The sequence below is a fragment of the Triticum urartu genome, chromosome 5 (genome assembly GCF_003073215.2).
Source record: "Triticum urartu cultivar G1812 chromosome 5, Tu2.1, whole genome shotgun sequence".
In the NCBI taxonomy this organism is placed as follows: Eukaryota; Viridiplantae; Streptophyta; class Magnoliopsida; order Poales; family Poaceae; genus Triticum; species Triticum urartu.
In genome coordinates, this window is record NC_053026.1 from 111,841,509 (window position 1) to 111,867,770 (window position 26,262).

At 45.3% G+C, this 26,262-nt stretch overlaps 1 protein-coding gene across 1 annotated transcript; it reads left to right on the top strand.

The window, feature by feature from the left end:
* Positions 1-3,113: 3,113 nt before the first annotated feature.
* Positions 3,114-6,367, top strand: LOC125508105 (the record flags this gene model as incomplete). The annotated part of the gene is given in 4 exon segments (XM_048672692.1): positions 3,114-3,189; positions 3,474-3,522; positions 4,373-4,501; positions 5,976-6,367. Coding segments are annotated over 4 exon segments (293 nt in total), but the record flags the coding sequence as incomplete, so codon positions are not given.
* Between the last annotated feature and the right edge of the window lie 19,895 nt (positions 6,368-26,262).

The window sequence follows — 26,262 nt, forward strand, 5'->3', positions numbered from 1 at the left end:
AGGAGTATTGAAAATACTATGGCGAGAGAGGCGCCTAGTTTCATTTATTTGTTTGTTGTATTGTGCAAAATTATGTTGACTGTGTGTTGCATTTGATCTAGTGGATTTGATGAACTATATAATAATTTGATATTGTGGACATGTAAAAAATTTTAGCTGATTATCGGATGTTTTATTTCAATTTGTGCGGCTGATGAACAACGCATGTACAACGGCTATACAACAGCTACAGAAGCCGCACGGCGGCCGGCCGGTTTTGCATCTTCAGTTTATATCACCTGTTGAAGTTGCACTTTTACATCTCCATTTTGCATCATTTGTTGGAGTTGGTTCTTTGTTGAAGATGCAAAATGCATTTTTCAAAAATGTAAATTTTTACACCTCCTATTTTACATCTCCAAATTTGCATGTTCTATTGAACATACTCTAAGGGTTTATTTCACCAGATACTAAACTATTTTTAGAGGATCGGTTAGAAATGCCCTGACCACAATTGTAGATGCTCTAGCGCGCCCATCATCTCATTGTGTATCTTTTTGCAGAATAAAGGGAAGAGAACCCCGCATAAAAAGGAACAAAAGAGAAGAAAAGACGAAACAGCACCAAATTTCTATGTGTTCAGTGCTTAGCATTGAGTATTAGCTGAAATGTGTGACAGATTAACCAGCGATCATTAAGCATGCGTAGACAGATCAAGTTTGGAGCTTGCATTGTCGCAACAAGTTCGGAATTTATGTCGTCATAACTTAACAACAACAAGCTTGTTAGAGATGAACAAAAGCAGCGTAGGATAGCACCGAGTAACCGGATCGGCGAACCCAAGTTCATGCGACGGCAGCCCTTGACCGATATTGCGCGCCTACTCCAAGCCACCGTTGCCCCCGGCTGTCCCATCCACCGCTTCCTTCGACTTCGACGTCTCCTGATTGCGGTTGGTCAGGTTGCTGCCGCCAGCCCCCATCGTAGTCATGGCCGCAACTGCATTGTCAGCTGAGCTGCTCAGCTCGTTTGTCTCGGTGCTCGAGCTTGCCCTCTCGCTCGGTGCAGGCTTGTTGATGACGGAGGCACCGGCGATGGCCGGCTCCTTGCGCTTGGTGTCGTCAGTGACGGCGTGCTCCTTGCGCTTGGTGTCGTCAGTGACGGCGTGCTCCTTGCTCTTGGTGACGCCGGTGACGGCCGGCTCCTTGTGCTTGGTGTCGTTGGTGAAGGCCTGCTCCTTGCTCGTGGTGTCGACGCTGACGGCCGACTCCTTGCCCTTGTTGTCGTCCGTGACGGCCGGCTCCTGGATCTTGATGTCGCCGGTGATGGCCGTCTCCTGGCTCTTGGTGTCGCCGGTGATGGCCGTCTCCTGGCTCTTGGCTGCGACGAAGGTCTGTGAGCTCGACCTGTTCGACATAGCAGCCAGCATGTTTGGCCGAGCTGGCAAATTCCTTGCCGTCGGCGTCGAAACTTTTGCCCGATCTCGAACCCTCGCCGTAGTTGTCCAGGTGGCACTTCTTGGTCTCGTCCCGGTGGCGGAGGAGTGGATCCTCTAGATCCTCACCATCCTTTGTGGCATCTTCTGTCGCCGGCGAGGTCTGGTGCTCGGCCTTGCGTAAAAGGAACGGAAACCGTCGCCAGTAAATTGGGGTTCGATGACATACGGCGATGTAATTTGTCGTCTCCATTCCTTTATAAAGCCAAGCTGCGCCATGGAGCATGGAGAAAGAGCTGGCTGCCCAGTGTGGCAGCATTTCGACGGTCTTGTTCTCGGTCTGCAGGATGTAGAGTGGCAAGCATGTAGTATAAGCATAGGAATGTTGGTTTGGTATATATGCAGAGCAATCTGATGGGCACGGCAAGAAACGCGACGTACCAGGACGAAGATAACCAGTGGCGCGGACACACCGGCCGAACCAGACATCGTACAAAGCCAGCCATGGATTTCCTTCCATGAACTTGACGGCGGCCGTGAGACCCAGATAGGTCGCGGCACACAGAAGGCGCTTCAGAGCGCCCAGCCGCTGGGCGCTGCTGCAAAGTGCAAGGAAAGTGACGAAGTGAACGGTCTGGACCACTCCGCCGTACAAGTTGGACGTAGAGGGCCCCCTCCTTGTTGTTCTCGGTGCAGCCGTACACAACCCAGGCGGCATTACACAGGAGTGCGGCGATGGTGGCATCCGGCCGCCGTGCACGCTGGCCTAGCGCCTTGTTCCTACGGTAGCCGGCCTGCATTGCATGCGGGAAAGATAGCAACCATCATGATCCAAAATGTTTTCTCTCTCAAACAAAGACGATTCCAACTAAGACAAAATGATAGATTGCACATGAGATTGATTTAAGACGAAACTCTTGTACACGTACTGTACATCGGAAGCAGGGGAGCGATCACAGCGGTCGCATAGCAAAAGTTGTCCAGCTTGCCCATGCTTCCGCCCATGGCCTTTGGTCAGATCTACACTGATGGTTGAGACTTGAGATGAGTAATGGAACATATAAAGGACGCTAGGCTACCCGCTATTCTGGTGCCTTTGCATCGCGCGCACGATCTGGCTCGACCGATTCACCTTGCTGGCAACTTCTCATCCCGCTGTAAAAAATCCAGCCGCTCGTTCCTATATACATTGCTCTTTTCTGCTCAGGTGGATGACCGGTGGGCCTCTATTCCTTGCGGGCCAGCTTCACAGTGTGCATCCAGTGTGTGGGTCGCGTGCCTCTTCGGTGAAAAGCCTGCGGGGCGTGCCCTGGCCCCTAGACACCAATCGCTTTCTCCCTCGAGCCCCGTGTTCCCCTCGAGTTCCCCTTCGCCTCTCACCTCCTCCATCCACGGCCGGTCGTGAGAGAGAGCCGGCGGAAGCAGGGGCCAGATCAAGGAGGAGGGTGTTGGCGACCTAGGTGCAGGCCGCCGGCGTGGGTCTGGCGGGCGTGGCGGCCGGCGGGGTTCTGGCGGGCTTGGCGGCCGACGGCGATCTGGCGGGCGTGGCTGGAGCTAGAAGGGCAGCAGTAGCCTGTGGGGTGGCCACCGGACCGACAGCGACTTCAATGAAGGGGAACGGTCCGGCAGGCGCATGCAGGCGGGAGAAGCTGGGGGCGCTCGTCGGTTGGGAAGATGGCGACCACTTGAGCTTCTCCGATCGATCTGGACAGGGCCACTACAGCACAAGCAAGGGGTGGGCGCGAGCAACTCTATGGATCCACACACGTCTACAGGTAGCGGTCATGCCCCTCCTCCTCCCCTTCGCTTCTCCCCTTCTCCTTCTTGATTTTCCGGTTCTCTGATAACTTGTTTTGATTTCTCAAATTCTGGTTTTGTGAAGAGTAGAAGAAAGTGTTTGTTCGAACCTTGTGGTCTGACAGAGCAATAATGTTGGTCATGTGAACAGAGGATGGTCTTCATGCCTCTGTACGACTAGCTGTCAATAAGTGTGAACAATCTTATCATCTATGCCTTGGTCCTGTCATCACTGTTCTTCATGCCTCTGTTTTACTTGCAGCCCATACATAGATGACAGGCCTGCAAGGAAAGGAGCAGAAGAAAACATGGTGAGCATGCAGAGAGGTTAATAACCAGAATTGTGCATTTACATGAAAGGTAACCACCAGATGATGGTATTATCCACCTGAGATTGCTGGAGTAAGGACACCATCACCGATCACTATGCTAGCGCCACAGCGAACTACTACAAGAAGTCCAGTTTTGACTGTTTTGTGCCTCTCTAGGAACCTTCTTAGCCAGGGTGAAGATCCATGCTGAGCTGCGAACCCATTTCTGTAGTATGTAGATAACTCCTTGACCGTTGCATGTTGATTCGGAAGCAAGCTAAGCTTTGCATGCCTGCAGAGGAGCGAATATAGAGCAAATGGTCCACCTACAAAAGTGTCAGCAGCTTCTTATTTGTCCACCTATTGAGCAATGATATAGAAGATGTGCGTGTGTAGTCCAGTATGTAAGCAAACTGATTAAATAATCAGTTTAGAAAATTAGTGAATCAGCCATTACCATTCACCTCGTCAGAAAACATAGATGTTTTAAATGCAGGCACACCGCATACATTAGGATTTATAATAGATAGCATTTTTTAACTTCTCATTATAGCCTCAAGACGGCTAAGAAAAGTGATTATGCATGTCTTACAAACAAATGGACATTTGTCTTGTGGTTATAAGATACGCCCTGCCATAGATATTACCTGCAATCATATGCAGTTGAGTTACAAACTCGGAGCTCCTGGATAATAAAAAGGGGTGCTTGATTAGTACATTTGCACATCGATTTTGTATGAGAAAATTTTGTCCTGTGTACTTATTCTAAACACGCCGAGTTCAAGAATCTAATGATGCTTTGCAGTTAATCCTCTCAAATTAAATATAGTCAAATCCGACAATTTAATAGCTTGGCTGTTTGTTTCCAGGAAGTAACGATCAAAGAAGAAGAGTTAGATGCTGCTTTGATGGTAAACATATGCTTTATTTTGGGAAGCATATGTTCTTGGTGCTTAATAGCTTTGCATTAACCTTCAAGGTTTGCCTTCCCAATTTTATCTCATCGTCTTTGATCCAGTTAGTACCCAGCTTCTTCTGCTCTTGGTGAAATATCAATAGATGGAAGTCAGCCTAGGCATATGTGTACTAATTTAGGATATTTCGAGTTTGGGGTTAGTTCATAGTAGAGCTTGCTTTGCACTATGTATCTACCCGCCTTCAACACTATGGTCTGTCTGCTGGGATGTTTTGACAAGCACAGTATACTCCCCTGGGAAGTTTTTTTGCTCTGCTTTGAGGGCATGTTGAATTGTGAGTGACTTCATTGAGCATATCAGGAGATTGATAGATAGTGCGAGAGCTGGTAAGATTATTAGGAAGTTAAATAATTTTACAGCATTAATCTGAATCTCATACTCACACATGAATGGTGTCGGTTCCTAACATTTAGCATTTCTACGATTTGCCCTTTTTAACTATATCCAAAATGCAGAGAAGCGAGTTTTATTTTCCAGGAGCTCTTATGTTGCAGCTGATACTATTTTATTCCCTTCATCATTTATGAGGTCAGTACTAATTTCACTTCCTCCCTCTTCTATGATTAATCCACCATGCCGATATGCTTCATGACGACCATGCTTTTGCCATCCCTCACCCTCTCAGGTGAGAATTACCCCCCTCTCATTTGCTCATGTGTGTCTGCTCAGTTTGATAAAAAAAAAATGTCTACTAAGAAAAATTTCTAATGTATATTTCACTCAACAACAAAGAATGTGCCTAATGTGTGATGACCTAAAAAAAATGTGTGTGTGTGTGTGTTTGCTCAAAGAACAATATATGCTCATGTGTGTCAGTCAGCAATTGCTCTGTTATCTGAAACCTAATGCTAAACTGGACACCAACTAATGCAGATAAATCGAGAGCAACACCAGCCTAAACTTCATCTGATCTCGAAAAAAGGGAATATAAACCAGCTAGACCATCTACCCAGGCCATCATCTTCTTATTTTTCACGCCTTGGATAGTATATCTTGAAATGGTACTGTTCATGCCAAATTTATTTATTTATTTATTTTAACCTTATGGATGCAAATATTTGTTGATATATTAGTGGTCAAAGTTATAATGTTTAATTAATACATCTAGCGCTGATACATATTCACCACATATGAATTACTTATTTGACCGTTTAGCTAAATGCATTGTTGTTTGCATTTTGAGAAGGGTGATGTTCTGATTTGTGCTGATATTCATCTTTCTTTCTTTCTAAAGATATTCGAGAAAGAAGATAGTAGGACAAGGCTAAAGGGGAACTATGGTTAAAAGCTTTCTTTCTTTTGTTGTGACCTGTCTTACCTGGTTCTGCTTGATATGTTACTAAGCCGGGATCATGTAGTAACTATGTTTAATTAAAATTTAGGTCAGTGGGAGCCTCTCCCACTGTCTTTCACTGGTCAAAAAAAGCTTGGATCGTGTAATCTTCTAACCTTCACTAATCTTTCATGCATAAGCAGAGTTGCGTCCACAGTGGAGGCGCAAATCAAGAAGGTTGACTGAGGAGATGAGGTTGGGTGCCGAGCACATGGCAGGATGAAGGTGCAGGCCTGTGTTTTTTTGGATGGCAGCGGCATACTACTTCAATGAATAAGATATCATGCCTTTGTTTTTTTTGCTCTGCTTTGCTTTTTAAAAGAAATATAAATAAGATATCATAAACTGATATCATGCCTTTGTTTTGGCCTATAAACCTACCATACAATGTAATATATAATGCTATGTATGATCATCATACACAAATATCTATTTCCTTGTGTTTCAGAGATTCTATGATCGGTCTCTAAATATTGTTACTTGCATGGTTTGAGTGTTTGGTTCACTCTCGCCTTTTGCGCCATTGGCATAATAGGTATTCTCATGAAACTTTGTTATCCCTTGATTATAAAAGTCAAATCGAGTTTATATCCATATTTGTTTCTCGATTATTCATCCTTCAGTTGGATTAAAGTTTTTCTATTGTTTGCAAGTGAAACTTACTTGATGTACCTTTGGTATGCTGATATATAATAACTCGATGTACCTTTGGTATGCTGATATCTGATAGCAAAGTAATTCAGAATGCCTTCTTCATTTCAGTCTTGATTAACATGTGCAGTTGCTTTTTCTTTTAGAGACGATGTATATAATTGTGTTATGCATTTTTTTCCTGCTATGTAACATTTTGTGCCCAACATCTTAGTTCAGCCAATGATTTGCTACCTATATTATCTCTGGCCCTTTTGTGATGAGAAAAAAAAAGTGAATTGCTCTTGCCTTATTTCAGAAAACAAAATCTGCACCATGATGATTTGCATCTACCGATGCGGCTTTGCAATCAGAAGACATGCTGCAGAGAATAAACAAGCATCATTGGGTTTCTGCTTTCACCAACAACAGCCCACCAAATGCACCTACCATGAAAAGCTGCTTGGATGATAGAATCATGTTTGATACCTCTGCCTAATACCACCACTTCCATGTCTTGATTGTTCCTGCTGGTGGCAGATATAAGACTCAGGCAAAGGTTAACAGATAAGCGCTATACATATGATGCATCTCTGCTAATATAGTTTGCTTCATAAAGCCAATGTATGCTATTATCAAGTGATCTCAATAATTTATTTAACCTATCATGCTACCATGTAGTGGAATATATAATACTATATGTACCTAAGTATTTATTAAGTTGGTTCTGAATCAGTCTCGTATGTATGGTTTGAATGCTCGGCTCGCTCTCGCTTTTTGCGTCATGGGCGCAACGGGTCATCTAGTAACTAATAAACCATCCATCGGACATGCATGATCAAGAGCAGCAACATCAAGGGAAAAAATAACCAAGTAACAGAGGAAGAAAAGGAACCAAGCAACTAAACACACGCAGGCTGCAGGACATGGACACATACGTACACCGGATTCCTTCCGGCAGGCCGGCGGCGCAACACATAACGCACTCACTCGTCTATAGATCGACCACATACGTATTATAGTTGAGCAGGTCAAGCAGAACGCAGGGTGCAGGACACGGTGAGACGCAACATCCATCCATCCATCACTCCGTGCACAAGATCTAAACGAGCGGTGACGACGTAGCAGACTAGATCAACAGTGAAGTACCTCCTCATTCATACACAAGATCCATCCGGCCTGTGTTGGGCGGGGCGGGCCATGACCAATTCGGCCTTGCTGAAGCTCCGCCAGCATTTTAAGTATTTCCGCACCAAAACTTGAGCGGCCTCCTGACGGTTGTGGCGGTATTATTAGGTGGGAAATCATCTCACAATTCTGCTAGTGTGCGTGAAGTATTGGCGTATATGACTATCGAATGAACTGGCCTCGAGATGTTGGGATGCCACTTCATGTCCGGGTAAATACGCTTGTCTTGTATTTATTGGTGGGGCCAGTAACGATGAAATTGTGTCGTTAACTTGTTGAAAGCGTTGTCTGCTTTATTGTGCTGGTCTTCATTAGCTGGTCTCGGCAACTAGGATGAAAATTCCTGTCCAAGCCGTCTTGGACCGGACGTGAACGATGATGATGCGAACATGTTTATCCATCCTTGAAGGTATTGCTATGGGAGAAGCCCATTTAGTCGTAACTGTTTGTTTCATATCTTGTAATGGCTCGGTCATGGTTGTTTTATTACATAATCTCTTCTATATCTATATCTATACCTACTATTAAAGGGAATAGATGTTCTTGGTTTGGTTTAGTCATTTTCGTTTGGTTCACACGCTAAGTGATTTGGGCCAGGTACTTGTACGTTGATGGGCCTTTTATGGGCTTTTATAGAAACCACGAAAAATAACTGGATTAAAATAAATCAACATTGAGGAAATTAAACACATTACCTCATGTCTAGCTCTTCGATATAACAACCAACGACCTATGCGCCTTTCACATTTACTAATCCCAACTCGCTCTAAATATACGAGTGGCAGTCATCATATTTAGGGCGAGCTAATTAAGCAAATGAGCTAATAAAGGAAGGATTGTGAGCTTGAATAGAATATTTAAACAGATGTGGCTAATTAAAGAAAGAATTATGGGTAAACCAGTGTAATAACTAAAACAAAGATTGTGATCTTAATAAATTTTACATGAAGAATTTGAGGCAAAAAGGTAGGATAATTAAAATAAAGATATGTAGGCTTCAATGTGTTGGGGCTACTAAATTAGTAAAGGAAGAATCTGATTTCCGACTAAAACGGATGAGGACGTCATGGTAATTAATGAAAGGATTATACTTAAATGCCATTAAAATGATCATACTTAAATGAAATTAATTGGACATTATGCCCGACAAAGAAAATATGAACACAGCGAAATTGCAACGTATTTTTTTATGTTCATTTTATAGAAAGATGTCGCATTGCAACATGTTCTTCATAGTGAATCCGATATTGTGGGACATTATGTTTGCACAAAATATCAATTTTTCCCATTACAACGCACGGGCATATGTGCTAGTTAATAGTAATTAATAAAAACAGTTGTATACATCACGATGATGTAGAGGCAGGGGGGTTAACCTCTTTTTCGAAGAAAAAAATTATAAAGTGTACAAAACTCTAAATAGTTATTTGTTTATCCAAATCAACAATTTTAATTTGCAAGAACGAATAACGTTGTAACGCCCTCGATGCGGCTATATCTCCCACGTGTCGAAGCACGACTTAGAGGCATAACCGCATTAAAAGCAATGTCGCAAGTGAGGTAATCTTCACACAACCCATGTAATATATAAGGGAAAGAGATACATAGTTGGCTTACAATCGCCACTTCACACAATTACATGAATAAAGCATTACATCAACCAGATACAATCAAGTTCCGACTACGGAACCAAAATAAAAGAAGACTATCCCAAATGCTACACAGATCCCCGATCGTCCCGACTGGACTCCACTACCGATCAACTAGGACGAGACAACACAAAGGACAAGATCTTCATAGAGCTCCTCCTTGAGCTTGGTTGCGTCACCTGCACGGTTTTGGAAGTATCTGCGAGTCACGGGCACTCAGCAATCTCGCACCCTCGCGATCAAGACTATTTAAGCTTATGGGTAGGGTAAAAGGTATGAGGTGGAGCTGCAGCAAGCGACTAGCATATATGGTGGCTAAACATACGCAAATGAGAGCGAGAAGAAAAGGCAAAGCACGTTCAAGAAATCTATGATCAAGAAGTGATCCTAGAACAACCTACGTCAAGCATAACTCCAACACCGTGTTCACTTCCCGGACTCCGCCGAGAAGAGACCATCACGGTTACACACGCGCTTGATGCATTTTAATTAAGGTAAACTTTAGGTTTTCTACAACCGGACATTAACAAATTCCCATCTGCCCATAACCACGGGCACGACTTTCGAAAGTTCAAAACCCTGCAGGGGTGTCCCAACTTAGCCCATCACAAGCTCTCACGCTCAACGAAGGATATTCTTTCTCCCAAGACAATCCGATCAGACTCGGCATCCCGGTTACAAGACATCCTCGACAATGGTAAAACAAGTCCAGCAAAGCCACCCAGATGTGCCGACAAATTCCGATAGGAGCTGCACATATCTCGTTCTCAGGGCACATCGGATAGGTCAAGCTACGAGTAAAACCAGCCCTCAAGTTGCCCCGAGGTGGCCCCGCAGGCTGCCCATTTCGGACCAACACTTAGAGAAGCACTGGCCCGGGGGGGTTAAAATAAAGATGACCCTTGGGCTAGCCGACCCAAGGGAAAGAAAAGGCTAGGTGGCGAATGGTAAAACCAACGTTGGGCCTTGCTAGAGGAGTTTTATTCAAAGCGAACTGTCAAGGGGTTCCCATTATAACCCAACCGTGTAAGGAACGCAAAATCTGGGAACATAACACCGATATGACGGAAACTAGGGCGGCAAGAGTGGAACAAAACACCAGGTGTAAGGCCGAGCCTTCCATCCTTTACCAAGTATATAGATGCATTAATTAAATAAGAGATATTGTGATATCCCAACAAAATAACCATGTTCCAAACATGGGACAAGCTCCAATCTTCACCTGCAACTAACAACGCTATAAGAGGGGCTGAGCAAAGCGGTAACATAGCCAATCAACGGTTTGCTAGGAAAAGGTGGGTTGGAGGCTTGGCTTAACAATATGGGAGGCAATATAAGCAAGTGGTAGGTATCGCAGCATAGGCATAGCAAAAGAGCGAGCAACTAGCAAGCAAAGATAGAAGTGATTTCGAGGGTATGGTCATCTTGCCTGAAATCCCGCAAGGAAGAAGAATGAGTCCATGAAGAAGACAAACGGACGTAGTCGAACGGGTCCTCACAAACACGACGTTATCGAAACCAACCCGAAGAAGCAACACCGGAAAGAAGCACACAACATAGTAAACAACCAACACACGAACATGGTATGATATGCGAGATGCGGTATCTGATGCATATGCATGATTTGGAAAGGAATGATTGAACCTGGCCACAACTTGGAAATCGAAGAGTGTCACTGGAAAGGGGAGTTGATTTCGGTTGAAATAGATATAAAGATCACCGGAATCAGATGCACGGTTTGGAAATGGCAAGCAAAACAAATATGGCACCGGTCTACGATAAACAGCAAGTAGCCATCTAAATGCATCAAGAACAACATGCTACAGCACTCCAACATGGCAACAAAATACATGGCAGGGGTCCACTCATGATGCTTGACAAAAGATGAACACTGAGCTACGTCTAATTCACTCATTAACAGGTTCAAACAAGCATGGCAAAAGTGCAAATGATAACATGTTTCAGACTTAGTGAAATTAACAGCATGTTAGGAATTTATCATCAGGAAGCAATGTTTAGAGCATGAAAACTACATGCTGCAGGAACATATCATGGCAAAGCAAGGCATGTCATGAAGCTACTCAAAGCACTTAACAAAAGTCCCTTAGTGACCTTGAACCAAAAGGGATCAGAAAATACAATTGCAAGCATGTGAACATAGCAAAAACATAAACAGATTAAGACTTAGTGAAAAACTGGAGCATGCAAAACAGATTAACAAGTAGGCATGTTTACGAGCTCGATGCACTCACTACAGAGCATGGCATGACAAACTAAGCATACACCCATCAAAAAGACATGGCATAGAAGCTATACATGGCAAGAATAACAACACAGCATGCACGGATCAATAGCAACATCCTCGGCAAAATCGCTAAACATGTCAACAATCTGCTAGGATCATTTTATAGCAAAAGTAGAGCTCCATTGACTCAAGCTAGGGTGCTCCATAAATGCAAACAAAGACATGGATGGATAGAGCACCATAATATTAACAAAACATCCTTACTGATCATCCTCAAAAGAGGCACGGATCACTAGGAAACAACATGAACATATGGCATAAAATAAAAACAGGACAAGGACTTAGTGAAATTGTAAATCCCTGAAATCAGCATCATCGAGTAAGCTACTTTGCATGCTTGTGCTAGTCACCACAAAGATCACAAAAAATACATGGCATACACCCCTGTAAAGATGGCATGGCATTCTACAAAACACATGTAGAGCTTAGGATCATAGCATGCACACGTTAATCATGGCAAAAATGACAAAAGGCCATTTGCTGAAACAGATCTGACATAATCATCACATAGCCCTCTTCCAACAGCATTTCGGGCATCGATATGAGCTCAAATGAAAATGATGCAATGAAATGATGTACTCGTCGAGACGAACATTTTGATATGCTACACGCACGAATCAGGGCTACGGATGCAGAGTTATGACATGCGAAAGAATGCAAAAATGCTAGTGTTTCGGGAGAGAAAAGTCAACCCGAGATGCTCAGATCTAGATCCAGATCGGGGCTGCACGGAAATCGAGGATCGCCGGACTTAGAGCTCGCCGGACTTGGACTCGAGGTCGCCGGGGAAGGGCCGGCCAAAGCTTGGGAGGAGGAGTCCGGTCGGTGGAGGACGGCGGCGGTGAGGTCGGCGGTCGCCGGTGTCGAGGTACTCGCGGCGGTGGCTCGCCGGCGCGGGAAGAGATGGGGCGGCGCGGCGGACGAAGGCGGCGAGCGGCGGCGACCGGCGATGGTGGCGAAGGGCGGCGCCGGGCGGAGCGAGCGAGGCGGCGAGGAGGCGCGAGGAGGCGCATGCGGCGGCGAAGCGCCTCGGACGCGCGAGGCAGGCGCGTGGACGGCGGCACGGGGCGCCGGGCCGGGAGGGCCGAGCGCGGGCCGCGGCGGGCCTCGGCGGCGCGCGGGAGAGGAGAGAGAGATGGCGCCACATGGCGGGTGGTGGTTGGCTACGGAGGCGGGAGAGGGTGACGTGGCCGCCTCCGATTGGTCGGAGGGAGGTGGTGGTTTCGGTGGACATGTCAGGCCAGCGCGGGAGGAATTGTCCGGCGGCGCGAGGAGGATGAAGTTAGGGTTTCATCTGCGCGAGATTTCGGAAAGGAGCACATATATATAGGTAGAGGGAGCTAGGAGAGTCCAAATGAGGTGTGATTTTCGGCCACGCGATCGTGATCGAACGGTCTAGATGATGGAGAGAGTTTAGGTGGGTTTTGGGCCACTTTGGAGGGGTGTTGGGCTGCAACACACACGAGGCTTTTTCGGTCCCTCGGTTAACCGTTGGAGTATCAAACGAAGTCCAAATGGCACGAAACTTGATAGGCGGTCTACCGGTAGTAAACCAAGGCCACATGGCAAGTCTCGGTCCAATCCGAAAACGTTTAACACCCGCACACGAAAAGAGGTAGAAAGGGACACCGGGTGACATAGGAGCGCCGGATTGCAAAACGGACAACGGGGAAAATGCTCGGATGCATGAGACGAACATGTATGCAAATGAAATGCACATGATGACATGATATGCAATGCATGACACGCAAGCAATGACAAGGCAACAACAGCGAAAAAGTGGAAGACACCTGGCACATCGGTCTCGGGGCGTTACAACACTCCACCACTACGAGAGGATCTCGTCCCGAGATCTAGAATGGCACCGGAGGGACAACGGAAGATAAAGAGAAGAGGTAAAACTAAGTTGCTCCTTTGACAAACGAGTGAAACCAAAGAACCTTGCAAGGTTGAACAAATTGAAAGAAAGAATGCAACGAAGTAGAACAAAGTTGAAAGCACTCTGTTAGTAAAGAGGAACAAGGAAGAACAAATTTGGGCAGCACTCCGGTTGAGAAGGGATGCAAGACTTGACAAGATGAAAAGAACTAGAAGAGATTACACAACACTCCGGTTAGATGGATAAGCATGAAAAGAACAAGGTCCTGACAAGAAGAAGAAAGGTTGAAGAGAGCAACATCACAATGAATCTGGAACAAAAATAAGAATGGAATGGAGTGAACGAAGGGAAACACGATCTTGAGAGAGCACGCTTACAACAAATGCTAGAACGGAGTTGTTGGAAAACCAGCAACGAAAAGAATAAGCTTGATATGGTCTTATGGAATGCATCTCAAATTATGAGGTGCCCACCTGCCACTCACGGGAAAAAGAATTTGATTGATATGAACGAGGAGACGAGAAACTTATTCACCGGAAGGATAAAAGAAGAACTTGGGTCCTTTAAGAGCACCATAAATAGCAACAATCCTTAGGGAAGGCTTTAGGTGAGATATAACCCAAGATAACTCCAACGAAGAGGTTGATGGATTTAAAATACCCCATTCTTAACAATCTGTGAATCATGAAACATGAACTCAAATTATCAAGAATGGCATAATACCACCTCCAATGATATGGAAGAAAGGAATTGCACTCCGGATTGCAAGAAGAAGAATGCTTGAGATCCTCTGAAAAGAATCTTGTTGAACACTTTGAGAAGGAAATTAAATCCTTGATGAACCATCATGTAGAACCTCCATGAAGAACTCCGGTAACAAAAGGATAACGAAAAGAAAGAGAAATTGACAACACAAGGTGAAACATCGTAATGATTTAGATGGATCTCCGTGATAAAATAATTTAGAGAACTTTAAACTCCAAAAAAGAAAGATGAATCAAGTGAAACCGAGAATTTGATGAGCCTCCGGAATAAGGAAATTGAGTTCACTCGATGAAACAAGAATAAGAATTACATTATGCTTATCCTTCTCCAATTAAATTGATGACAATCAACGGATTTGGCATACTACTTATTCTCATTGAAAAGGATTAAGGGAGATATCAATAACTTGATAAGGTCTTCAACGAAACACCGGTAGGATTGAAACAACGAATGAATTGGTATGATAAACGAAGGAAGAGAATCCTGAATGAACCACCGTAAGAATTAAACTGGCCGAAGAAAAGATAAAGGAACACCGGGAAGAATTATGAAATGAACAGAGATACTTGAGAGAATTTAGATACAAGAGGACGAATAGATCACGAACTTAATAGAGAATATTTGAATGATGCACCGGTAAGATTTAGAGTATGAGAGCAGAAGGCTGGAATGAATAAATCTTAGATGATGGGCTCCGGATAAACAAACTGAGCAGACTCTTGAATTGCTCCGGATAGGTGAAAAGAATTTTCACAATCAAAACCAATTATGAGAGGATGTCATCAAGCTAGAACCATGGATCCTTGAGAGAACGGATAAGATATGGAGGAAAAACTCTTCTTCGGTCTTCAAATGTTGATAATGACAATGAGAAGTACCACCAAGAATTTTGAGGCACTCCGGGATGAAAATGGAAAGGTTGAGCCAACGATGAAAAGAATTTGAAACAAAATCTTGGAGAAAAAACATTAGACTGTTGATAACTCATTCTTACGTCAGACTTTAAAAGATTTGAGAATAGCTCCGGGAAAATAAGAAGAGTCAGGTAAGATCCTGGGAAAAGACCTGTGGGTTAGGGCCCACTCAAAACGAACACCGTTGAATTGATTTAAAGAGAGGTTGCGCCGGTTGAATTAAAAGGCTCGAATGAGATAACATCCTCGAAATATCTTGAACGGATTGAGAATGGAAACGAATCATCCGAGATATCTTCAGCACTCCAGAACAAATGAATGGCGAGAAGTGAATGATTATGAGGTGCACCGGTATGAGAAGGCATTTGAAACGAGGAAAAGGATATGATCCACAAATCTTGAATTGAATCCACCGGAAAAGAAAAAGAATGAGGAATGACGAACTTGAGGTTCCGTTAGGATCTTCATGAGAATCACCGGATAAGAATATTGACGGAAAAGGATGGAGAGACTTCACAAGAATAAAAGGATACTTGAGTAAGAAATCTGGGTCCTTGAAGAGAAAGGGAGGGTGGGCGGGAAAACAAAGGCAGCTTGGAGACGAATGAAACAAACACCGTTGAGAAGACTTGAGTTGATCTTGCGGATGTTGAAATGATCGGATCCACTTGAAGAGAAACACGCCGGTTGAAAAGGATTGACATGACAATCTCGATTATCATGAAGGATTTGTATTCACATCGGAGTATGGGAACACCGTTTAGGAAAGGTATGGAATCAACACTTGACATTGAAGCAACTCGAATACCACAACTCAAAACAAAACAAAGGATTGGCTTGTAGAATAAGCCAGAACAAACATATGATAGAGATTTCGTCCGAAGTTTTCGTGGTGGGGCCTACACGGGCTCGATCGTACAGCACCATCATGTACAAGGCAGTGCACATGACAAACGAAGCGTCCCCGAGTCGACATAGCCAAGGAATCTTTAAGACACAATGAGACCACTATAAAACCAACCGTGAATAGGCGGACCACTAGACGTCGAACCCCAATTTCATATCATACATCTGTCGGAAAGATATCCTAAGAGCTACTTGAATTCCCACTTATAAACTCTCGAAACTTTCCGGTTATGCAATCAGGTGTTGGGGATACAGGGGAAGCATAATATCTCACCCAAATCTAGCAAATCCTACATCCAGCTGTATCCATCCTTCAAAACATAACCAAGAAACCTTCAGAAATCGTTTACCTCAACCTTCGAAAAGCATCCGTTATACGAGTTATGGCAATACTCCCGAACTCCCGCCCCAGTACTGGGTGGTGTCGAGGTTATCTCACCAACAACTGCATAAAAGAGATTTTCGATGTCGGCGAAACTCAGGTATTCCAGAATCTCAACGATAAAAATGTGACGACAACACCCCGGAGCTCAACTCCCCGAGACACTGCCACAACCCCTAAATGTCAGGAGGCACCAAGAACAATGTTCTCGTCACAAAACCATCGGAACGATTCCAAGATACCCGCGTGATCCTAAAAAAATTTAGTGAAAATTTGAGAAGAGAAGAGTCAACACTCTACGTCAGGATGCCTCACCAGAGCGACGAAGGGACTAAGGAGTAATAAGAATTCCTAACTCTCCGATATATATAATCCTAAATGACTCAAAACATCTTTCTAGACTCAACAACGCCAACGATACGATCAAGCAGGGGGGCTCCTAAGGTCGGGGAAGGCTCTGATTACCAACTTGTAACGCCCTCGATGCGGCTATATCTCCCACGTGTCGAAGCACGACTTAGAGGCATAACCGCATTGAAAGCAATGTCGCAAGTGAGGTAATCTTCACACAACCCATGTAATACATAAGGGAAAGAGATACATAGTTGGCTTACAATCGCCACTTCACACAATTACATGAATAAAGCATTACATCAACCAGATACAATCAAGGTCCGACTATGGAACCAAAATAAAAGAAGACTACCCCAAATGCTACACAGATCCCCGATCGTCCCGACTGGGCTCCACTACTGATCAACTAGGACGAAACAACACAAAGGACAAGATCTTCATCGAGCTCCTCCTTGAGCTTGGTTGCGTCACCTGCACGGTTCAACGGCACCTGCAGGCTGGTTTTGGAAGTATCTGTGAGTCACGGGGACTCAGCAATCTCGCACCCTCACGATCAAGACTATTTAAGCTTATGGGTAGGGTAAAAGGTATGAGGTGGAGCTGCAACAAGCGACTAGCATATATGGTGGCTAAACATACGCAAATGAGAGCGAGAAGAGAAGGCAAAGCACGTTCGAGAAATCTATGATCAAGAAGTGATCCTAGAACAACCTACGTCAAGCATAACTCCAACACCATGTTCACTTCCCGGACTCCACCGAGAAGAGACCATCACTGTTACACACGCGGTTGATGCATTTTAATTAAGGTAAACTTTAGGTTTTCTACAACCGGACATTAACAAATACCCATCTGCCCATAACCGCGGGCACGGCTTTCGAAAGTTCAAACCCCTGCAGGGGTGTCCCAACTTAGCCCATCACAAGCTCTCACGGTCAACGAAGGATATTCCTTCTCCCAAGACAATCCGATCAGACTCGGCATCCCGGTTACAAGACATCCTCGACAATGGTAAAACAAGTCCAGCAAAGCCACCCAGATGTGCCGACAAATCCTGATAGGAGCTGCACATATCTCGTTCTCACGGCACACCGGATAGGTCAAGCTATGAGTAAAACCAGCCCTCGAGTTGCCCCAAGGTGGACCCGCAGGCTGCCCATCTCGGACCAACACTTAGAGAAGCACTGGCCCGGGGGGGTTAAAATAAAGATGACCCTTGGGCTGGCCGACCCAAGGGAAAGAAAAGGCTAGGCGGCGAATGGTAAAACCAAGGTTGGGCCTTGCTGGAGGAGTTTTATTCAAAGCGAACTGTCAAGGGGTTCCCATTATAACCCAACCGTGCAAGGAATGCAAAATCCGGGAACATAACACCGATATGACGGAAACTAGGGCGGCAAGAGTGGAACAAAACACCAGGCGTAAGGCCGAGCCTTCCACCCTTTATCAAGTATATAGATGCATTAATTAAATAAGAGATATTGTGATATCCCAACAAAATAACCATGTTCCAAACATGGGACAAGCTCCAATCTTCACCTGCAACTAACAACGCTATAAGAGGGGCTGAGCAAAGCGGTAACATAGCCAATCAACGGTTTGCTAGGAAAAGGTGGGTTGGAGGCTTGGCTTAACAATATGGGAGGCAAGATAAGCAAGTGGTAGGTATCGCAGCATAGGCATAGCAAAAGAGCGAGCAACTAGCAAGCAAAGATAGAAGTGATTTCGAGGGTATGGTCATCTTGCCTGAAATCCCGCAAGGAAGAACAACGAGTCCATGAAGAAGACAAATGGACGTAGTCGAATGGGTCCTCACAAACACGACGTTATTGGAACCAACCCGAAGAAGCAACACCGGAAAGAAGCACACAACATAGTAAACAACCAACACACGAACATGGTATGATATGCGAGATGCGGTATGTGATGCATATGCATGATTTGGAAAGGAATGATTGAACCTGGCCACAACTTGGAAATCGAAGAGTGCCACTGGAAAGGGGAGTTGATTTCGGTTGAAATAGATATAAAGATCACCGGAATCGGATGCACGGTTTGGAAATGGCAAGCAAAACAAATATGGCACCGGTCTGCGATAAACAGCAAGTAGCCATCTAAATGCATCAAGAACAACATGCTACAGCACTCCAACATGGCAACAAAATACATGGCAGGGATCCACTCATGATGCTTGACAAAAGATGAACACTGAGCTACGTCTAATTCACTCATTAACAGGTTCAAACAAGCATGGCAAAAGTGCAAATGATAACATGTTTCGGACTTAGTGAAATTAACAGCATGTCAGGAATTTATCATCACGAAGCAATGTTTAGAGCATGAAAACTACATGCTGCAGGAACATATCATGGTAAAGCAAGGCATGTCATGAAGCTACTCAAAGCACTTAACAAAAGTCCCTTAGTGACCTTGAGCCAAAAGGGATCATAAAATACAATTGCAAGCATGTGAACATAGCAAAAACATAAACATATTAAGACTTAGTGAAAAACTGGAGCATGCAAAACGGATTAACAAGTAGGCATGTTTACGAGCTCGATGCACTCACTACAGAGCATGGCATGACAAACTAAGCATACACCCATCAAGAAGACATGTCATAGAAGCTAGACATGGCAAGAACAACAACATATCATGCATGGATCAATAGCAACATCATCGGCAAAATCGCTAAACATGTCAACAATCTACCAGGATCATTTTATAGCAAAAGTAGAGCTCGATTGACTCAAGATAGGGTGCTCCATAAATGCAAACAAAGACATGGATGGATAGAGCACCACAATATTAACAAAACATCCTTACGGTCATCCTCAAAAGAGGCACGGATCACTAGGAAACAACATGAACATATGGCATAAAAATAAAAACAGGACAAGGACTTAGTGAAATTGTAAGTCCCTGAAATCAGCATCATCGAGTAAGCTACTTTGCATGCTTGTGCTAGTAAAGATGGCATGGCATTCTCCAAAACACATGTAGAGCTCAGGATCATAGCATGCGCACATTAATCATGGCAAAAATGACAAAAGGCCATTTGCTGAAACAGATCTGACATAATCATCACATAGCCCTCTTCCAACAGCATTTCGGGCATCAAGATGAGCTCAAATGAAAATGATGCAATGAAATGAAATGATGTACTCGTCGAGACCAACATTTTGATATGCTACACGCACGAATCGGAGCTACGGATGCAGAGTTATGACATGCGAAAGAATGCAAAAATGCTACGATTTCGGGAGAGAAAAGTCAACCCGAGATGCTCAGATCTAGATTCAGATCGGGGTTGCACGGAAATCGAGGATCGCCGGACTACGAGCTCGCCGGACTTGGACTCGAGGTCGCCGGGGAAGGGCCGGCCGGAGCTTGGGAGGAGGAGTCCGGTCGGTGGAGGACGATGGCGGTGAGGTCGGCAGTCGCCGGCGTCGAGGTACCCGCGGTGGTGGCTCGCCGACGCGGGAAGAGACGGGGCGGCGCGGCGGAGCTCGGCGAGCGGCGGACGAAGGCGGTGAGCGGCGACGACCGGCGATGGTGGCGAAGGGCGGCGCCGGGTGGAGTGAGCGAGGCGGCGAGGAGGCGCGGGGAGGTGCATGCGGCGGCGAGGCGCCTCGGGCGCGCGAGGCAGGCGCATGGACGGTGGCGCGGGGCGCTGGGCCGGGAGGGCCGAGCGCGGGCTGCGGCGGGCCTCAGCGTCGCGCGGGAGAGGAGAGAGAGACGGCGCCACATGGCAGGTGGTGGTTGGCTACGGAGGCGGGAGAGGGTGACGTGGCCGCCTCCGATTGGTCGGAGTGAGGTGGCGGTTTCGGTGGACATGTCCGGCCAGCGCGGGAGGAATTGTCCGGCGACGCGAGGAGGACGAAGTTAGGGTTCTATGTGCGTGAGATTTCGGAAAGGAGCACATATATATAGGTAGAGGGAGTTAGGAGAGTCCAAATGAGGTGCGGTTTTCGGCCATGCGATCGTGATTGAACGATCTAGATGATGGAGAGAGTTTAGGTGGGTTTTGGGCCACTTTGGAGGGGTGTTGGGCTGCAACACACACGAGGCCTTTTCGGTCCCTCGGTTAACCGTTGGAGTATCAAACGAAGTCCAAATGGCACGAAACTTGGCAGGCGGTCTACCGGTAGTAAACCAAGGCCGCATGACAAGTCTTGGTCCAATCCGAAAACGTTTAATACCCGCACACGAAAAGAGGTAGAAAGGGACATCGGGTGATATAGGAGCGCTGAATTGCAAAACGGACAACGGGGAAAATGCTCGGATGCATGAGACGAACATGTATGCAAATGAAATGCACATGATGACATGATATGCAATGCATGACATGCAAGCAATGACAAGGCAACAACAGCGAAAAACTGGAAGACACCTAGCACATCGGTCTCGGGGCGTTATAGGCGTAAACTGATTTTCTAATCCATCAGAAACATTCATAGAAACAAACTAAAGTCGCCCTACATCTACAGGTCCAACACTAGCGGTACTACTACTCCACTCCTTGACCTAGCGGCCTAGGATCCTCTGCACATAAGGATCTCTAGGCCACTCTCTCCTAGTTCAAAAACCCGTTTTGTCTAGTCGGAGTTGGTAGAACCGATGACTATCGGTTTGGGTTCTATGACCATCTACTTGTATTTTTCATGGCGATGGACCTTCTTTATGCTAGCTAGGCATGTCTTGTCCTAGGCGTCTCTTTTAGTTTTGTGTTCCTTTGATCTTCTTTTATCCTTGCTATTTGTATGGTTCTGGTCCGATTTCCACATAATCAGGGTCAACTTTTTCACTATTGCAGGTTACATAATTTTCATATAAGGCGTCGCTTCAAAGACTATATGATGTAGTTCATGCAATGACATTGTCAGATCGAGGGTTTTGTAATGAATCATCTTTGTTCCCATGTACACGCCAATGGCACCACCATCGTTCCTCCAACACAACCTTTAATTAGGTGGTCGCCCCTCTCCTCCTCCATCGATGTGATAGTGTGGGGAGGCCCCGGTCTGCTAGATGGAGCTATGGTTTTCTCGTTTTGGGGGTTTTAGTAGGGTTACGTGCCAGCGCTTTGTTGGTGGTGGCGGCGGCGATTTGGCCATAGATTTGTGTCAGCCTCTCTAACTTGATTTGTTGGTGTGGCGGTGACGGAGGCTAACCTTTGAAGTTTGGTCCTACGACCTCCTCTCCATCATGTTGGTGCCGCCTCGTTAGTGCCGATGTGAGGTATGTGGGGTTTGTTATAGGTTGAGATCTCTATAGATCTTCATGTGGCAATGGTTTCAATGGTTTCTTCTCCAGGGTGATTGTCGTGGAATTGTCACGACAGATGTCCTAGTGAAAGGACTTAAATGTGGAGCCATCGCAACTAGGAAGCTTAAAGGGGTTAAACGGGACAAAGGACACATGGAGTTTATACTGGTTCGGCCCTTGCGGTGAAGGTAAAGGCCTAGTCCAGTTTGAGGTGATATTGCTAGGGTTTCGATGACCAGGGAGCTAATACGCTTAACCTGGCTCTCGATCTGTTGTTTCTTGTCCTGAACCGCCGCCCGGGTCGTCCCTTTATATACAGAGGCTGACGCCCGGCGGGTCATAAAGTCCCGGCTGGCTCATAAACATTGTCTGGCTCGGTCTCTAACTATTCCTGCTTTACAAAACAAGTCATGTACATACGGCGGTTTATCTCTACGGGCCTTGAGCCGCCTTCGGGCCTGGGCCTTATACTAAGCCTATCTATGAACCGCCGTACAATCTTGGGCTTCATTATGGTGAATCGTCATAGGGATGATCCGGCCCCTCCTGGGCGGGTCATGCCTAATAGTCATATCCCCATCATTAGGCCCCAAGTTGATTTGAACTTGTTCATGTCAATCTTCAAGACTTAGAAAAAAATCCTTTCTCATCTGTTGTGAAAACCTTATAACCCGCCATGACATCATCTCCAAAAATTTCGGAAAACTGCAACGACATCATCTTCAATGGATCTTTGCCTTAATTCCTTTCCGAAAATCGAGGCGTCTATCTAGCTGGATAACCATTGTTCGACCTCCTTGTTTTTCGCACTTGTCTGTTTGTTTGTTTCCCCTTAAATAGGACCACACACTGCCATTCGTCCTTCTCCTTCTCCTTCCTTCTCCTTCCTTGCGACGCACCAACCCGCTCAAGCTTCGCCGCCGCGGACCTCCTATCTCCAGCCTCAACTCCGGCCGCTGCATCGCCCTGAATAGACCAGAATCTTGCGGCGCCATTCTGCTGCCCTGATGATCTTGGTAAGCTTCTTTTCCCTGGTCATAGATCTTTTACTAGGGTTTTGTCGGTGTTCGTCGGAGTTCATGGATGTTCGTAACTGCTCTCCTTTCCTTTTGTCCTCGATCCATAGATTAGACCCAAAGAGCCACGAAATCTTGTGCGGCCGCAATTTCCGTGCCTGTTTAAACATTAGAACATATCCCTACTGCACCAGATTGCTTCTAGGGCTCCTCTGTTCTTCCTCCGTTATTTTGGAGATGAATTTATCTCCCTTTTTTTGAAAATGGTAGATCCAAATTTATACCCTCAATCTGCGAGACTTGTTTGTCCTGACACTTAGCAAATTACAGCCTTGGTAGATCTTGAATGCCTCTAATCATGGCGGCTTACACCGTCGGTTTAGCTGGCTTATCCATATATCATTAGCCCTTGTTTAAGCCGTCGTGATAAACGTGCACTGTAAATTTTAACTTGCAATCCCACCAACTAATTTAAGCCAGTGAATTTTTTTCTTTTAGATTGCACTTTCACCATGCCGCCAAAGACGATGACAACTTGCAACTGGGTCCCTTCCATAGTCACCGAGAGCACTCTGAAAGATTTTGTCACCATTGTGTATTTACCTGAAACAAGTGTCATGTCTTATCGTGCTCATGACCCGGACGAAGAAAGACTGCGACCAAAGGACGGCGAGATCATTGTCTTCACCAACCATATGAATCGGGGCTTTATGCCGCCCGGCTCAAAATTCTTTAGAGATATCGTGCATTTCTTCAAGCTTCATCCACAGGATATTGGACCCAATTCCATATCCAACATCTGTAACTTTCAAGTTTTCTGTGAAGTTTATCTGCAAGAAGAACCCACTGTTGAGTTCTTCAGAAAATACTTTTACTTGAACCGCCAGAATGAATACACCAACGGTCCCAGCTTGGAGCTTGGCGGGATCTCAATTCAGCGCCGACGAGATGCCATCTTCCCTCTAATAGTTTTACCGGGCCATCCCAAGGACTGGAATCAAACATGGTTCTATTGCCAGGACACCTCACCGTCTGATGAAAAACCGATGTCGGGCTACCGTGCAGAGCGTCTCGACACCACCTACAACCTCCCTAATAAACTGGTTGCTGCCGAACGCAAGAAACTTATGCCAAAGATCAAAAAGGTTCAAGCTTTGCTGGGAAACGGCTTAACTGGCGTTGACTTAGTCCGCTACTGGGTCGCATGGCGGATCATCCCTCTAAGCCACCGACCCAGCTTGATGTGTAATTATACCGGAGGAATAGATGACCCTCTGCGCCATAGTCCTCTATGCTTGACCGAGGAGGCCGTCGTTTAAATGGCGAGCACTCTTATTAACAGTAAATATGAAGATTGCAGCGTCGTGGGTTTAAATCCTTTCTACAAGCTTAACCCGGCTCCAAAGGTAAATCCTTTTAACTTCTTCTCCCTCAGCAGTTAAATATTCGAACAGATTTCAACATGTTATCCTTTCCCAGGCCAAATCTGATTTTTGGAAAGCCAAATATGACCACGAGGCTGCCAAAAAATCTAAAGCTGCTATGATAGCCGCAAAGAAGACCAACAAAAAATCTAGGAAGAAACAAACCGCTTCTGAGTTACTCAAGATGGACGACACCTCTGAGTCGGAGGTAGCTCTTGACTCTCTTGGTAGTTTTTTAACAACCTTATTGACACTGACTATTATCAGGGTGACACGGGAACCAGCCATGCGTCAAAGACGAGGTAACTATTATTTCCTCCGACTCGGAACCTTTACCAAGATAGAAACCTCGGCGGGTAATCTGGAAAGTAAGGTTTTCACACCCCTTAGCTTATTTAGATCCTCATTTTCTTTTGAAACGACAGCAACATGAGAGCCGCTGCCAGAGCCGGACCGGCGGATACGATAATTTACTCTCCGGTTTACCAAAGACTCCTTGGAAACGTCAAAATGAGGTTTCTTTCATCCTTGACCTTTTGCCCTTACCAATGAGTTTATTCTATTGCTCTCTTAACTGTGATTGCACTTTTGCAGGAGGTCTCTCGTTCGTCTGGTGATTCTTCACAGACTCAACTATCGGCTTTCAAGACTGCCCCTGGGTAAAGATAATTGCCTCTCTGTCTGTTCCTTTATATCTTTGTCACCATGCTGACCCATCACAAATTTTCTTATAGTGGTCAACCAAAGCCTAAAAAAGCAAAGGTGTCAAAACCAGCTGAGGATCCAAAAACTATTGAATCTGAATAGCCGCCTCTTGTACCAGAACAGTCTGAAGCACTGGAGGATCCTGTTGTCAATATTCATCTGGTTTTTCCTGAGCCGTCTGTTGATGAAACCGCTCGCGATCTCTCAACTGTTGAACCGGGAAGCTCAATTAAGCCGCCAGAGACCCATGGCGATGATATTTTGATTACTGGTTCCAGATTCGTTGAGTCGGGGAACCCAACTGTGCTGGCAAAACACTCCGCCAAGCAAGAAGTTATGGAGAGACAGAAAGTGAGGTTTGACGTTTCTCATTATGCTCATCTGAGTATAAGTGATGTGCTATCTGGCTATCTCAGTCAAGCGCACTCCAATCGAGACTCGAAAATTGAGATGGTCAAACAGATTCAGCAAAAACATGAGGTACATTCCCCGGCTTTCATGAATCATATACTCTACCAGCCCCCAAGTCTTCTGATTATGATAAACTTGAGTCATCTGTAGACTTGAAACATTTATAAGTTTCCGTTCTAGTCTTCCCTCAAGTCCGGTTTAAAAACTTTAAACTAGATTTTAGTAATAATGTACTTCTGCATGTCTAGCCCCCAAGGGTCGGTTTAATCAGCATGACTGAATCAGTCATTATAGAAAAAACAATACTTATCTTCGTATCCCTCATGTATTAGCTGAAACTCTTGACAGCTTAACCGGCTCATAGAAAAAGAATTTCGAGCAACATGCATTAGCCCCCAAGTGCCAAGTGTTGTTACTTGTAAAACACTTGGGACTTTTCAGAAGAGAGAAAAAAATTGCTTTGGCACACATTAGCCCCCAAGTGCCAAGTGTGTTTGCTTGGCAAAGTACTTGTGACTTTAATTGTTGTAATTCTCTTTTGAACATACTTTGGTAAACCTGTGCTGCCTGCAGTCTGCCATAGCTGACTTGGATACACAACTGAATGAGACGAAGACCCGGCTGGCGGCTCGGGAGA